This window comes from Schistocerca americana, chromosome 1, assembly GCF_021461395.2.
Source record: "Schistocerca americana isolate TAMUIC-IGC-003095 chromosome 1, iqSchAmer2.1, whole genome shotgun sequence".
NCBI classification, from domain to species: domain Eukaryota; kingdom Metazoa; phylum Arthropoda; class Insecta; order Orthoptera; family Acrididae; genus Schistocerca; species Schistocerca americana.
The window spans coordinates 386,135,486-386,152,505 of record NC_060119.1 but is presented as its reverse complement, the minus strand read 5'-3'; the positions used below and the strand labels follow the sequence as shown (position 1 = coordinate 386,152,505).

Genomic DNA, 17,020 nt, shown 5'->3' with positions numbered 1-17,020 from the left:
CTGTTCATGATTGACATATTCGTTTCTTGAGAACAAGGAGATTAACACGTATGGAGGTATGTTTTGATTTGCCTTAAAGGAGACATGAAAAAAAATTACTGTTGTTCATGATATATATTAATGTGTGAACAGGTAAAAAATTGTAATGTTAGACTTTTTTTGTGATGAAATGATTATTTATGGTGTTTTTTGTGGAAAGGAAAATCTTGATAATATTTAAAAATTTCACAAATTTGTTTCATGGCTGTAATTTATAGAAATGTGCTCTTTTGCACTCTACTAAAAATAAGGAATTAGTAGTCTTTGATCACAGGTTTTTTGAACCACAGTTCGAAACAATCTTGGCACTCATAGGTGTAAGTGCCCACATGGTTGTTTACTTTAATTATTTAGATTTCCATGGCTCATAATTGCAATCTCCTGCTATGGCATGAAACTATTCACTTTTACAATTATAGCACACTTTCTCTGTGAAAATATAGCAATATATTGATATTTGTATATAGCAAGAGGAAAAGCAACCCAATATCGCCCCTAAAGAGCAAAAATGCATTTTCACTATTCTTAGTGTATTGTAGAAATCAACCAAAATTATAATGTAGACTCAAATATTGACAAAGGATGCAAAACACTTCCATATATTTGCAGGACTTTGGAAGAAAGAATTGCAGTCCATCTTCTTAAAATATTCTTGTGTGGCCTACAGTTTATTACTGCCGAAGTGTGTGCGACTGCTAAGAGACTGTTTATTTCATGAAAATTTGTTTTAAGCGTTGAAGGCACTGGAGAATAGTAATGTATTCTTAAGGATGACTAAAACACAAAATTTATGTACATAAAAAAAATCAGCAGTCACCTATTCCACATGCTACTTGTTTGTGAAATAGGAAGAATTCGTAATGACTAAAATTGCAACAAGATGAAACGATGTCACAGACCAGGACTCAAATCCAGACCCTCACCATAGCATACTATCAACACCAGTGCTCGCAAAAGACAGGAATCTATGTTTGTGTGTGTGGCTCACAGTTTTGACTGGTTATCCATTACATTTCAGCATAACTACTCAGTTGTACCATCAACAGTCTGCTTTATATCCTCCTGCAGTCCTCTCCTTCCACTATATTTTCAGCTGCTGTTGTTGTTGTTTTGTTTTAAACAATGATTCATATGGCAAATTCCTTACCTGAGAAGTAAAAGGGCATAAGTCCAATTTCCATAGTTTTGTCTTATGACAACATTTGTAATACTCACACACTGCATTCCTTGTAGGAGGATGGTGGCAGTTCTGTACAGCCCATTACTGGTTTAGGCAGAGCCAAAGAGACATATGCTCTTTTAAGCATACCTAAATTAGCCATGAGCTGGAGCAGGATTACGATTATTCTTGCACAAATGAAGAAGTTTGTTTGTGGGACAGTTATTGTCATATGTCAAAATTGGACTTACGTCCCTTTATGTCCCGGATACAGATATGTACTCACCAGTCTATTTCTTCAGTTAATTAGGTCTTTACTGGGTACTTTTTCTGTCTGTCTCATTGCAGCACCATAAAATGCAGGCTTTCATGGCCAATATTTGAATCCTTGGTGATTTTAGTTATATAGGTATTAGACTTCCTTCGTGGCAACTACGAAATTTCACCAATCTCTCACTTAGTTGTTTACTGGTGGGTACCTTCCTTTATATACAGACTTTTTGGTTATCTGATGGCTACCAGTGTCAAATATCTGAGATGTCATTCGACAATTTGAAGAGGTTGGTATAGAGGAGGTGGCTATGTGGCACGCTGCTGCGTGTGCTACTCTGGTGGCTGTCTGGAAGGCAACTCTAGTAGTTGATTGGTAGAAAGTAGTGTATCAGCTGGCTGTTGCCTGTGCCACTCTGGTAAGTGACTCGTAGGCAATCTATCATTGGTGACTGGAAGGCAGAAAGTTTTTTTAAGGACTCTTTTATCACTCCCCCTTCATACGTCTTCTGGTTTATGAGTAGTGGATGGTATTTCAGAGAAGAGGTCAGATGGGTGAGGTTTATCATCATCATATGATCGGTAAATATAATCTTCACTTCCATAGCACTAGGCAGAAGACAATCTCAATAAAGACTTCCGATTCAACGCCAAAATTTGGATGGGAATTTTTCAATAATTTTTTGTCCGATATAGTGCAAAAAGAATATAGACAGAGATGGTGTGAAAATGTGGAATTCAATTCTCAATTTGGCCTGCTGTGGGAAACAAATTGCAAACTTCCACAAATAAAAATAATAGTATTTCAGAGTTACTATAAAAGCTGTGGCTTATAGTGAATATTTTATGACTATTACAAGAAATATCAAATCTGTGTTATTCTAAGATATGAAGACATGCTTTCTGATTGGACTAAAATTCATGCCAGGAAAAAGCCTTTCTGTACAAAGCAAGAATTTGTTAGAAATGTATAATTAGGAAGCAACATAACGAGCAAATATGTTTCACTCTAAATGAGGGTCAATATGGTACGTCAGAGACATAGTCTAGACCTTTTTTACTGTATTCTCACACTGTACCACCAATCTAAAGCAGTTGCATTAGATAGATAGTATCCGAGTTTGCAAAGGATACAAGTAGACTTTTACAAAAAAAAGTTTATGGAGTTACTGTCAAAATACTGTTAATAACATACTTATTAGCTTCTAGGTAATTGATTATAAAAGAGGAAATACTATGTTTGATTATGATACTGGAAAAGTCCTGGGTTGAACAGAAGTACAGGAAAAGTAAAGATAATCACTCTCCATATAGCTGAGCAGTTGGCAGGCACATAAACAAGACTGAAAATGTTGCTGAGCTTTCAGACAAAGTCCGTAAAAAGAGCTAACAAAAAACTCATGCACTACTATATTTTGCTGGAACTTCCTAAACCGTTCCAGTAACAGTACTGTGAGTATTGTATATTTTCCATGTTTTGCTGGAAACTCTCAAAGTTTTCCAGAAACCAAAAAGAGGAAGCGAGAAGAAAGGGATGAAAATTATGGAAAGTCTAAATTGAGTAGCCATGAGTATTATTTTCCTTTCTCTAAATCTCTCTAACTTATATTTAGGAAACGTTATACACATGAATGAAAAATACTATGAGCTTTTAGTATGCTCTTTGGTACAAAAATGTCTTGTACTGTAATATGTAGAAGGTAGTGCATAGGAATTATTAAAAAAAATTGTAAATGATCAGAATGTAGGTAACGTGAAAATTAATTTGGGATGTGAATATAAAATGACTCATTCCATACCAGTGATTTGTTATGCAAAGTAAATGATCATTGGTATGTGAAACTGACTAATTAGCAGAACATTATAGAAATATTGTGTGCAACCTCTATAACAAGATTACTATTCCAGAAATTCTCTAGCACCATGGTATCAAATTGTGTGATGACTTACAAAGCAACAATTGTTAAGACATTAGAGTGTGGAGGAATATGGTTAAAACCTGATACTTCTATCCAGAATTAAGTTTTCCATTTTTTCTCAACTTTAACCAATGCAGTTCCCTTTACAATTCTTTTATTTATTTTGGGTTACATTTTTTTATCTGGAACTGTTGAAATGATGTATTTTGCAAATGTCAAAAATAATAGGCTTACAATAATTACACCTACAAAATAAGTTACATTCAACAGTTGTTGCATCTTATACCTGTTGTTTATTTGTTCATTACTTTACAGCTGATATAATACTGTTCATACCACTGGCAGTATCTTAAAATACATTGAATGAATGTAAACAGATATTAATTTTGGTTTAAAATTGTTTGGCTTACATATTCTTAGAGAATTTGACAAGCTGTTAAACCAAATCAAACAATTGATGTATGGGGTTTGATCTGTTATTTTTAATTTTGTGCTTTGCCAGAGGTAGCTATATTTTATCCTTTTGTGGTGATTATGCATATCACAGCGCTTTTTGGAAAGTATGTGGGTGATTGCTTTTCCCGCCATCATCCAGTCCTAGCCTGTAATAATTCTTTAATGACCCTGTTGTCAACAGGAAGGCAAGCTGTTTATTGTATCAAACTAAGGAAAGAGTTATGAATGATTGTTTAAAAACTTTTCTGAGTCAAGCAATTGTACTAAATGCTGAGACAATATAAAATAGCTCTGGTGAAGATAGAGATTTCCATTTAAAAGTTACTGAGGTTTTTGTGTGCCTATGGTCTCCTGAATTACTTCTTTCAAGTTAATTTTCATGTTGACATGTAGTGTGGTGGATTGATTATTGTATACATTTGACCATCATCTTGTATATTGCAGTGATTTTATATTGATACAAATTGGTATATCAGTCAGTATTTGTGCTTATATCAGATGTCTGACTAAGGTGCAGTTGTAGGTTGTAAGCTCTAATGAAGAACAGAGTGCACCGTACTGTGACATAGAGCTATACATAGTGGAAGTGATCCATATGACATAAATTTAGAAGACTTTTCCTGCATGTCGTTATTTACTGATTAGTTACTTCTGTAGAACATACAGTAGTTGGTGCATGGGTATGCCTGTTTTTAGAAAAAAACAAAATTTACTTTGCATTTTCAAATATACATCTTTTTCTCCTTAGCTCACGATCTAAAACCATGTCCTGGAGTTTACTGTGGTCGTGAAGAGTTGCCAGATGGGACTTGGAGCAACTGCAGTGCATGCCCACGGGGCTACAGAAGAAACAATTCATCCCCTTTGTCTGCATGTTCTCAATGCAATGAGAGCCCAGTTTTCTATGACTGGTTGTATCTTGGCTTTATGGCTCTAATTGCACTAGTTCTGCACTGGTTTTGTATAGATACAGTGTCAATGAAGAGGAGGTACGGCATCATTTGTTTTTGGCATATTTCTGTTAACTAAACAAGTAAATAAATACCTTTTATTTGTATAAAAACAAGAACTTTGAATTTTTTTCCAGAAATTCTTTTTTCTTCTCAATCAAATTTTGTAATAAATATGTGTTTTCCATTTGAAAACGTGAAATTAATCTTACAAGCAGTGGTGGAAGAACCCAGTACAATAATAAGTCTCCTTTTTATGTACTTACTAATCAGGAAGGGGGAACATCTCAACAGGAAAGGGAAGGGGAAACTGGCTGGGGTAATAGCAGGAAATTTAAGGGGGGGAGGCACTGCCACGAATGGTAAAATACCAGTGGTTACAGGTGTTGGAGCAGCACCTTTTTTTAGGATAGGTAAGACAGAAAGATGTCAAGTTCTACGAGAGGTCAGGATTGAAACAAATCTTCAGTTTAGGAAAGAAATTAAACAGCAAAATTCTAGCACATTGGATCACCAATCACAGCTGTCAATTATAAATTTTCACCGATCACCAGAAATTTTATCTCCACCAAGTTGTATCTCAGTCCTAGGTAATTGCACTGATGAATTAAAGTCACCCAACCCAGTTGACATAATCTGCATCTCTGAGCACCATGTGACCACTGGTATAGGAACTAGGCCTAAGCACAATGAGAAACTCAGACAGGAGAGTACTGCAAATGTTAGAATAAGGAAAGGTTCTCATAAAAGTATAATTAAAAATAATGTAAGTATATTTCATCAAAATATTGGGAGTTTAAAGAATAAAATAGATGAGCTTCTGGTTTGTTTAGAAGATTTAGAAGTTGAGGATGAAATAGATATACTATGCCTGTCTGAGTATCACATTGTTACTGATATGGATAAGGTAAATGTAAGTGGATATAAGCTCTCTGCACATGTAATGAGAGAAAATATGGAGAAAGGAGGAGTTGCCATATATGTCAAAAGTTATCATTGTGCAAAAAGTATAGAAACAAAAAAGTTTTGTGTAGAGAAACATACAGAAGCATGTGCCTGTGAGCTTAAATTAAATAAAGGCACATTTATAATTGTAACTGTATATAGGTCCCCATCAGGAAATTTTCATCTATTTCTGAAAAATTTGGACTCCTTGTTGTGCTATCTGTCAGACAGGGGGAAGCAAATTATTATTTGTGGGGACTTCAATGTAGATTCTCTGAAAGAGGATAATAGGAAAAATGACCTTGAAGTATTACTCGGTTCTTTCAATTTGACACCCGTTATTGATTTTCCTACTCGGGTGGTAAAGGATAGCAGCTCACTGATAGATAACTTCTTTATAGACCAAGATAAGTTTAACCAGATAAATGCTCAGCCTGTTGAGAATGGTCTTTCTGATCATGGTGCACAGCTAGTTACAATATATGACATAGCTCCATTCAGCAACACTAAACAGTCCTCCAAAGTAGTACATTCAGTCAACGATTTAACAATTGCAAATTTCAGGGAAAGCCTACAGCAGTTAGACCGGGATGAGGTGTACCATGAACCTGATGCCAATTTAAAATATAATTTATTTCATGACATTTTTGTAAATGCATTTGAAAACTGCTTCCCCAAGAAACTAGTTAAATATACTCGTAAGAAACCTTGTAACAAACCATGGCTTACAAAGGGTATAAAAATATCTTGTAACCGGAAAAGGGAAATGTATCTGACAGCAAGAAAGAGTAGTGACCCAGAAACTATCAAACATTATAAAAACTACTGTGTTATATTAAGAAAAGTTATTGAAAAATCCAGAAGTATGTGTATCATGTCTGAAATCCGCAGCTCTGATAATAAAATTAAAACAATTTGGAATATTATTAAAAGAGAAACAGGTCAACCAAGAGCACAGGAAGACAGTATTACCATCAAATTGAATGAAAACTTTACGAACAAAAAGTCAGAAATTGAAAATATTTTTAATAATCATTTTCTAAATGTTGTGGATATAGTAGGATCCAGGTGTTCATTAGAAGATGCTAGGCTGTTAATGGAAGAGGCCATACCTATGCAATTTGATACAATTGAAATCTCACCCACTTCTCCCTCTGAAATTAGGAAAATAATAAACTTGCTTAAAAGCAAAACCTCACGTGGAATTGATGGCATTTCCAGCAAAATACTAAAAGCTTGTTCTCAACAGATAAGTAAGATTCTCAGCCACCTGTGTAATAGCTCTCTGGAACAGGGCATTTTCCCTTATAGACTGAAATATGATATTATACCTTTGCATAAAAAGGGGGATAGATCTGATGTCAACAATTACCGTCCAATCTCTCTTCTAACAGCTTTATCCAAAATTTTTGAGAAAGTAATGTATTCAAGAGTAGCTTCACATATTTGTAAAAATGAAGTACTAACAAAATGTCAGTTTGGTTTCCAGAAAGGTTTTTCAACAGAAAATGCCATATATGCCTTCACCAATCAAATTTTGAATGATCTGAATAACCGAACACCACCCATTGGGATTTTTTGTGATGTCTCAAAGGCTTTTGATTGTGTAAAGCATGAAATTCTGCTAGACAAGCTCAAATATTGTGGCATGAGTGGGACAGTGCACAAATGGTTCAATTCGTACCTAACTGGACGAGTGCAGAAAGTTGAAATAAGCAGTTCTCATAACATGCAAAGATCAGCACATTCCTCAAACTGGGGAACTATCAAGAATGGGGTTCCACAAGGGTCAGTCTTGGGTCCTTTGTTGTTCTTAATATATATTAATGACTTGCCATTCTATATTCATGAAGAGGCAAAGTTAGTTCTCTTTGCTGATGAAACAAGTATAGTAATCACACCTGACAAACAAGAATTAACTGATGAAATTGTCAATACTGTCTTTCAGAAAATTACTAAGTGGTTCCTTGTAAATGGACTCTCACTGAATTTTGATAAGACACAGTAAATACAGTTCCATACAGTGAATGGTATGACGCCATTAATAAATATAGACCTTAATCAGAAGCATATAGCTAAGGTAGAATATTCCAAATTTTTAGGTATGTCCATTGATGAGAGATTAAATTGGAAGAAACACATTGATGATGTGCTGAAACGTTTGAGTTCAGCTACTTATGCAATAAGGGTCATTGCATATTTTGGTGATAAACATATTAGCAAATTAGCTTACTACGCCTATTATCAGTCATTGCTTTCATATGGTATCATATTTTGGGGTAATTCATCATTGAGGAATAAAGTATTTATTGCACAAAAGCGTGTAACCAGAATAATAGCTGGAGTCCACCCAAGATCATCCTGCAGACATTTATTTAAGGATCTAGGGATATTCACAGTAGCTTCTCAGTATATATACTCTCTTATGAAATTTGTTATTAACAACCAAACCCAATTCAAAAGTAATAGCAGTGTGCATAACTACAATCCTAGGAGAAAGGATGATCTTCACTATTCAATATTAAATCTAACTTTGGCACAGAAAGGGGTGAATTATACTGCGACTAAAGTCTTTGGTCACTTACCAAATAGTATCAAAAGTCTGGCAGATAACTAACAAGTATTTAAGAAGAAATTAAAAGAAGTTCTGAATGACAACTCCTTCTACTCCATAGAGGAATTTTTAGATATAAATTAAGAAAAAAAATTATTAAAAAAAATAAAAAAAATTAAAAAAACACAAAAAATAAAAAAAGCTGTTATATTAACTTAAGTATGTTGTTAAATTAACTTAATTATGTCATGTATTGGAAAATTTGACTCGTTCCACATCATTACGAAATATCGTATTCATGATCCATGGAACTAGTATTAATCTAATCTAATCTAATCTAATCTAATCAGGGGCCTCAAGGCAGTATGTTGGAAGATTTTTGTATAATTAATGAGAAACATTGTAGCACATTTTTACCGTGATACATGTGGGTAATAAGGGATTTTCTTGTTTTCCTCAAGAATTCTAGGCTAATCCTGAAATGATTCCCACGAATACAGATCAATCTAATCGAATAGCCCGTGGTGGACCCCTTCCTCTTTCCATGTCTATTATTAATATTTATTGAATTCAGTAAAGTGTTGTTGTGTATGTTTATGATTAACATTATTCTTTTCCACATTCCTGGTTTTTCCAGTCTGGTAATATTATGGTATATTCTCTGACTAATCCATGATAAAATGTCTTTCATGCTTACTTTAACACTATTATTATAATTCTGTTGTGAAAAGGACAGATTTATATTATCATATACAATTATCTCATATTCATACCATCACATACAATTATCTCTGTATGACGAGTATTGTTGTATTCCACCTTGGACTTTTCATTGTTTTATTATTGTGATTCTGCCAGAGAGACAAAAAGAATTTGAAGATTCAGTGGGCATAATGATTGTGTCTTGGGAAAGTCTTTCCTGAAGATATTTGTCTGGAATGTAGTATTGTCCAGAAGTGAATCGTGGATGATGAGCAGTGCTCACAAGAAGAGAACAGAAACATTTGAAATGAGGTGTTACAGAAGAATGCTGCAGGTTGGTTCAGAAGACTGAGTAGCTGATGAAGTAGTACTGAAGTGAACTGGGGAGAAAAGAAACTTATGCCACAATTCAACTAAAAGAAGGAATATGTTGATAGCATACATCACGTGACATCAAGGATTGTTAATTTCACAGTGATGAGAAGTGTGTGGAGTAAAAATTATAGAGGATTGAATAAAGTAAGCAGGTTCAGATGGCTGTAGGTTACAGTACAGGGCTATTACAAATGATTGAAGCGATTTCATAAATTCACTGTAGCTCCATTCATTGACATATGGTCACGACACACTAGAGATACGTAGAAAAACTCATAAAGTTTTGTTCGGCTGAAGCCGCACTTCAGGTTTCTGCCGCCAGAGCGCTCGAGAGCGCAATGAGACAAAATGGCGACAGGAGCCGAGAAAGCATATGTCGTGCTTGAAATGCACTCACATCAGTCAGTCATAACAGTGCAACGACACTTCAGGACGAAGTTCAACAAAGATCCACCAACTGCTAACTCCATTCGGCGATGGTATGCGCAGCTTAAAGCTTCTGGATGCCTCTGTAAGGGGAAATCAACGGGTCGGCCCGCAGTGAGCGAAGAAACGGTTGAATGCGTGCGGGCAAGTTTCACGCATAGCCCGCGGAAGTCGACGAATAAAGCAACCAGGGAGCTAAATGTACCACAGCCGACGGTTTGGAAAATCTTACGGAAAAGGCTAAAGCAGAAGCCTTACCGTTTACAATTGCTACAAGCCCTGACACCCGATGACAAAGTCAAACGCTTTGAATTTTCGGCGCGGTTGCAACAGCTCATGGAAGAGGATGCGTTCAGTGCGAAACTTGTTTTCAGTGATGAAGCAACATTTTTTCTTAATGGTGAAGTGAACAGACACAATGTGCGAATCTGGGCGGTAGAGAATCCTGACGCATTCGTGCAGCAAATTCACAATTCACCAAAAGTTAACATGTTTTGTGCAATCTCACGGTTTAAAGTTTACGGCCCCTTTTTCTTCTGCGAAAAAAACGTTACAGGACACGTGTATCTGGACATGCTGGAAAATTGGCTCATGCCACAACTGGAGACCGGCAGCGCCGACTTCATCTTTCAACAGGATGGTGCTCCACCACACTTCCATCATGATGTTCGGCATTTCTTAAACAGGAGATTGGAAAACCGATGGATCGGTCATAGTGGAGATCATGATCAGGAATTCATGTCATGGCCTCCACGCTCTCCCGACTTAACCCCATGCGATTTCTTTCTGTGGGGTTGTGTGAAAGATTCAGTGTTTAAACCTCCTCTACCAAGAAATGTGCCAGAACTGTGAGCTCGCATCAACGATGCTTTCGAACTCATTGATGGGGACATGCTGCGCTGAGTGTGGGAGGAACTTGATTATCAGCTTGATGTCTGCCGAATCACTAAAGGGGCACATATCGAACATTTGTGAATGCCAAAAAAAACTTTTTGAGTTTTTGTATGTGTGTGCAAAGCATTGTGAAAATATCTCAAATAATAAAGTTATTGTAGAGCTGTGAAATCGCTTCAATCATTTGTAATAACCCTGTAGTTATGCAGAAATAAAAAGACTTGCACAAGATAACTTTGCATGTCAAACTTGCTTCAAATCAGGTTTGATTCCATAGGAAAACAGTTGTGTCCATTGACTGTATTCATTTCAAGTAGTAAATGGTACAGCAACCAGTCACAAATGTTTTTTTCCATATCTGTATTTTGGTCACTGCATGGCCATCTTCAGTGCAGTAAATGTAAATTAAAATGTTAAAAACACTTGTATGTGCACATAGTCCCAACTGGACTATTCGTGACTCATTCTTTGACATGAATAGTCCAGTTGTGACAATGCACTTATACACGTGTTGTTAATATTTTAACTTACTTTTACTGCAACGAAGATGGCCACACAGTGACCAAAATCTACATATCAATAAACATCATTTGCATTTATTGCCGCACCCTTTACTGTTTGCTTCAAATTGTTCTTCATAGCGAAGACGACAAAAACAACAACATGTTTGTTTCCATACATTACTAATCTATATCTGTGCTCTTTGTATATTATTTCTTCTGTTTGCACTAAAGTTATATTTCAGATTTCCTTATTTTATGATATGATTTCCTACTAAAACTTGTTATTGATATTTCTGAGAATAATACTTTTTTAAGTTCCATATGTTTCATGCCTATCTTTCTAATTTATCTTCAGCTTCTGCAAGGAAGTCCTGGTTCTGCATGTGTCAGCATTCCTTGAAATTGTTGGTGCAGCAGTCTACACGTTACTAATGTCTCGTCCCATAGGATCACTTCAAGTTAGTTCCTGCAGAGCAGAAAATTTGTCGGACTGGTATACTTTGCTCCACAATCCCAATCCGGATTATGCTGAAACATTGCACTGCACTCAAGAGGCTGTGTATCCTTTGTAAGTTTACTATTTCTTTTTCAATATTTCATATTACTTTTTATTTTTAAATTTAGTGTCATTGTCTCATTACAGGTCAAGCTTTTATTTGGTATACCAATTATAATGCAATATTAATGTGGTATGGAAAGTCCTTGGTGGAATATAAATATTGGAAGAAGTAAAGGTAACAGCTCACGATACAGTTGGAGCTTCTCTTAGTAGCTTCTTCCTCTTCTTCTCTCTTTGTTGGCCTTATTCCGTGGATCTACTGAACCAACTGTCATCCCATCTCTTAGGTGATTGTCTAAGCAATCATTTCCTTTGCAGTCATCCAGATTTAGAAATTTTAATGAGTCTTGTGGTGTCGATTCTTTCCACATTGTTCTTATAATTTCTTTTCCTTGTCTTCATCCAGTTATGTATATGTTGTTTTCTGTTCTGTTTCCTTATCAATACATTTGGTGTCTTGTCCCACAGTGTTACTCCTTAGATCTTGGTACCTTCATTTCCAATGCTGTTAACTTTTGTTATGTCTTTTTCATTTCCCTTCTAATTCCTGCCCACATGAAACAAGAGGCTACACCATTGTTTTATATATTTTTATTTTCCTCTTGTTGTTATATATTTGTTTCTCCATAGAGTATTTTACAGACATCTGGCTACTCTTATTGCCTTTGCTAACAGTTTTCTCACTTCCACAATTAAGTCTTTATAGCTGGTGATAACAGTCCCTAGGTAATGAAAGCTCATTACGTTTTCAATTGACAGACCATCTACCTCTAATTTACATCTTAAGGTGCTTTTGGTCTTAACATACCCCTTGATTTTTTAGATAAGATTTCCATGTTATATTGTTCAGCTACTTTACTGAATTGGTTGAGTCACCTTTGTAAATTATCTTGATTATGTGCTGTCAGTACACTGCCACCAGCATACCATATAATGTTTGCCACTTTATATCCCATGTTATATCCTGATTTCTTTTTTACAGCTTTTATGATGTGGTCCATTATTAAGTTCAGTAAGAGTTAGTTTATTGATTCTCCTTGTGTGTTATTCTTTCATATTTTCTGCCGTGGTCACTCAACACATCAACCATACAGTGTGATGTTTCCCCTTACTTCTTCTGTTATTTGTATCATTTTTAGTGATCACTTCATACCATATTAAACTGCACAATTGAGATAAATGAGTATGTGAAGTATTGAATTTCTAGGTTTGAGAAGGCAAACTCCATCTAATTGATATCAGTCTTGTAGACAAAACTACATCACAAGCAACCCACAGTAGCCTATATGTGATTTTTGTACTGTTTTACTGATATTAGTAATAAATGTACATTTAATAAACACTGTAATGAAAATATAATTGTTAATTTATATGAATGATAAGCAATTTGAAATATTATGTATGACCCATTTATGAGTACTGGTAGAGTGTTTGGCACACCTACCAGACCAGATTAAAGGAGGATATCAAGGGAATTCAGAGGTGTGCTGCTAGATTTTGATCAACATATGAGTATTATGGAAATGATCCATGAACTCAAATTGGGACCCATGGAGGGTAGATGATGATCTTTTTGTGAAGCGATATTGAGAAAATTTAGAAAACCAGCATTTGCAACAGACTGCAGGAAGCTCCTGTTGTCACCATCATATATCTTGCATAATGTCAAGATAAGAGAGATCAGTACTTGTATGGAAGCAGTCATTTTTTTTCCTCACACAATTTGTGAGTGGGATGGGAAAAGGAATGACTAGCAATGTGACACTCCACCATGCTCTGTGTGGTGGCTTGCAGAATATGTATGTAGATATAGGTGTACAAGTAAACTGCTAAAAGAATTTTGTTAAAAGGGTATTACAGAGGTTTGAATATCATGAAGGGTGCTGAGAAGTAAGCTGGATAAAAATGACCACCTTTTTATTAAAACATGTGAGAGCGCAGTTCAGCTGGAATAAATTGAGGTAAGTGTCTTACATGTATATGGAGTATCGTCTCAGTTGTGCAAGTGGATTAATTATTTCCTATCAGAAGGGGAAGTCGTCTACTGAAACTGATGTTATATCTGGGTTGCACAAGGAAGCTTTATGGGCCCTCTGATGTTCTGAATCCATATAAATGATTTAGGAGACAATATGAGCAGCACTCCTAGAGTGTTTGCAGATGATGCTGTTGTTTACGTGGTAGTAACCATATGGTTCAGAAAATGGCAGTTGATCCTAAACAATAAAAAGTGTGAGTTTCTGCACATGAATACTAAAAAAAAAATCTGTTAAATTTTGGTTACACCATAAATCACACAAATTGAAAAGCTGTCAATTCAACCAAATACCTAGAGAATACAGTTACCAATAATCTAAATTTGAATCAAGAAATATAAATTGTTTTGGGAAAGGCGAACGAAAGACTTTTATTGGCAGAACACTTACAAGGAGCAACAGATCCACTCAAGGGTTTGTTTACACTGTGCTTGTCCTTCCTTTCCTAAAGTATTGTTGCACAGTATGGAATCCTAATCCAGTAGGTCTGATGGAGAACAAAAAAAAATTTCAAAGTAGGGCAGCTTGTTTTGTAATATGACAAAATAGGGAACAGAGTTTCACTAGTATGATAAGCAAGTTTGGATGGAAATCATTGAAACAAAGATATTTTTCATTGTGGCAAAGTATTTTCACTGTGTTTCAATCACCAAGATCCACCTCCAGTTAAAATATTTTGTTAACTCCTACTTGTATGGGGAGAAATGACCATCATAATAAAATAAGAGGATTTGGTGCTCACAGAGGAAGATTTAGATTTTTATTTTTCCCATTTTCTACTTTAGAGTGGTATGATAAGGAAATAGTCCAAAAATGGTTCTAAGAATTCTCTTTCAGTTGCAGAGGATTCATCTAGATGTTGATGTATCAGAGCATTTCAACTCTGAAACCTAAAGTCCCATTAACACTGATGTTCAAATTGTACATGTTTTTATGTTTTCCAGTATATAGACAGCCAATAGTGTTCTCTGACATTAGTAAATATAATACATGTTTAACACATATATAAAAAGCATTTGAGTAATGTAAAAGGAAAAGCTGTAGCTTTTTCAAAGTATTAGATTATCGGCCGTGATGATTTGTTGTTAATGTATTTTACAGAAGTAGCCTATGCAGTGGCCAAGCTAGGCAGTAGGTATCAGGATAGGAGGAGGAGTATTTAAGATTAGATTAGATTTACTTTCATTCCAATTGATCTGTAGTGAGGAGGTCCTCCAGGATGTAGAACGTGTCAGAAAAACAACAATACATGACAAATATTTACAACTAAAACAAATAAGCTAATGTACCATTCCACTGGTCCCAAGTGGAATGATTGTCATTTTTAATAAACACTGTATGAAAGAGTCGTTTTACAAATACTAATGCACTGAATTTAAAATAAAAAAGTTTTTTATTTATTTATAAGGTAATAAATGTGTAATAAACTACTATAATACTTATTTACAATGAATACATTACTGCACTGAAATTGTGCAGAAGTTATATTGTACTTTTTTTATATATATATATATATATAAAGATGATGAAACTTACCAAACAAAAGCGCTGGCAGGTCGATAGACACACAAACATACACACAAAATTCTAGCTTTCGCAACCAATGGTTGCCTCGTCAGGAAAGAGGGAAGGAGAAGGATTTCTCCTTCCCTCTTTCCTGACGAGGCAACCATTGGTTGCGAAAGCTAGAATTTTGTGTGTATGTTTGTGTTTGTTTGTGTGTCTATCGACCTGCCAGCGCTTTTGTTTGGTAAGTTTCATCATCTTTCTTTTAGATATATTTTTCCCACGTGGAATGTTTCCCTCTATTATATATATATATATATATATATATATATATATATATATATATATATATATATACACACACACACACACACACACACTCCTGGAAATTGAAATAAGAACACCGTGAATTCATTGTCCCAGGAAGGGGAAACTTTATTGACACATTCCTGGGGTCAGATACATCACATGATCACACTGACAGAACCACAGGCACATAGACACAGGCAACAGAGCATGCACAATGTCGGCACTAGTACAGTGTATATCCACCTTTCGCAGCAATGCAGGCTGCTATTCTCCCATGGAGACGATCGTAGAGATGCTGGATGTAGTCCTGTGGAACGGCTTGCCATGCCATTTCCACCTGGCGCCTCAGTTGGACCAGCGTTCGTGCTGGACGTGCAGACCGCGTGAGACAACGCTTCATCCAGTCCCAAACATGCTCAATGGGGGACAGATCCGGATATCTTGCTGGCCAGGGTAGTTGACTTACACCTTCTAGAGCACGTTGGGTGGCACGGGATACATGCGGACGTGCATTGTCCTGTTGGAACAGCAAGTTCCCTTGCCGGTCTAGGAATGGTAGAACAATGGGTTCGATGACGGTATGGATGTACCGTGCACTATTCAGTGTCCCCTCGACGATCACCAGTGGTGTACGGCCAGTGTAGGAGATCGCTCCCCACACCATGATGCCGGGTGTTGGCCCTGTGTGCCTCGGTCGTATGCAGTCCTGATTGTGGCGCTCACCTGCACGGCGCCAAACACGCATACGACCATCATTGGTACCAAGGCAGAAGTGACTCTCATCGCTGAAGACGACACGTCTCCATTCGTCCCTCCATTCACGCCTGTCGCGACACCACTGGAGGCGGGCTGCACGATGTTGGGGCGTGAGCGGAAGACGGCCTAACGGTGTGCGGGACCGTAGCCCAGCTTCATGGAGACGGTTGCGAATGGTCCTCGCCGATACCCCAGGAGCAACAGTGTCCCTAATTTGCTGGGAAGTGGCGGTGCGGTCCCCTACAGCACTGCGTAGGATCCTACGGTCTTGGCGTGCATCCGTGCATCGCTGCGGTCCGGTCCCAGGTCGACGGGCACGTGCACTCTCCGCCGACCACTGGCGACAACATCGATGTACTGTGGAGACCTCACGCCCCACGTGTTGAGCAATTCGGCGGTACGTCCACCCGGCCTCCCGCATGCCCACTATACGCCCTCGCTCAAAGTCCGTCAACTGCACATACGGTTCACGTCCACGCTGTCGCGGCATGCTACCAGTGTTAAAGACTGCGATGGAGCTCCGTATGCCACAGCAAACTGGCTGACACTGACGGCGGCGGTGCACAAATGCTGCGCAGCTAGCGCCATTCGATGGCCAACACCGTGGTTCCTGGTGTGTCCGCTGTGCCGTGCGTGTGATCATTGCTTGTACAGCCCTCTCG

General features: G+C 37.0%; 1 protein-coding gene across 2 annotated transcripts in view; it reads left to right on the top strand.

Annotated features, from left to right (window-relative positions):
* Window positions 1-17,020, top strand: part of LOC124601397 (JNK1/MAPK8-associated membrane protein-like) — a 112,071-nt gene that overhangs the window by 9,430 nt on the left and 85,621 nt on the right. For both annotated transcript variants that reach the window (XM_047136242.1, XM_047136241.1), the window contains 2 exons: window positions 4,592-4,832; window positions 11,548-11,760. In XM_047136242.1, the coding sequence (XP_046992198.1) occupies window positions 4,592-4,832; window positions 11,548-11,760 (454 nt within the window). The remainder of the gene's footprint in view (window positions 1-4,591; window positions 4,833-11,547; window positions 11,761-17,020) is intronic.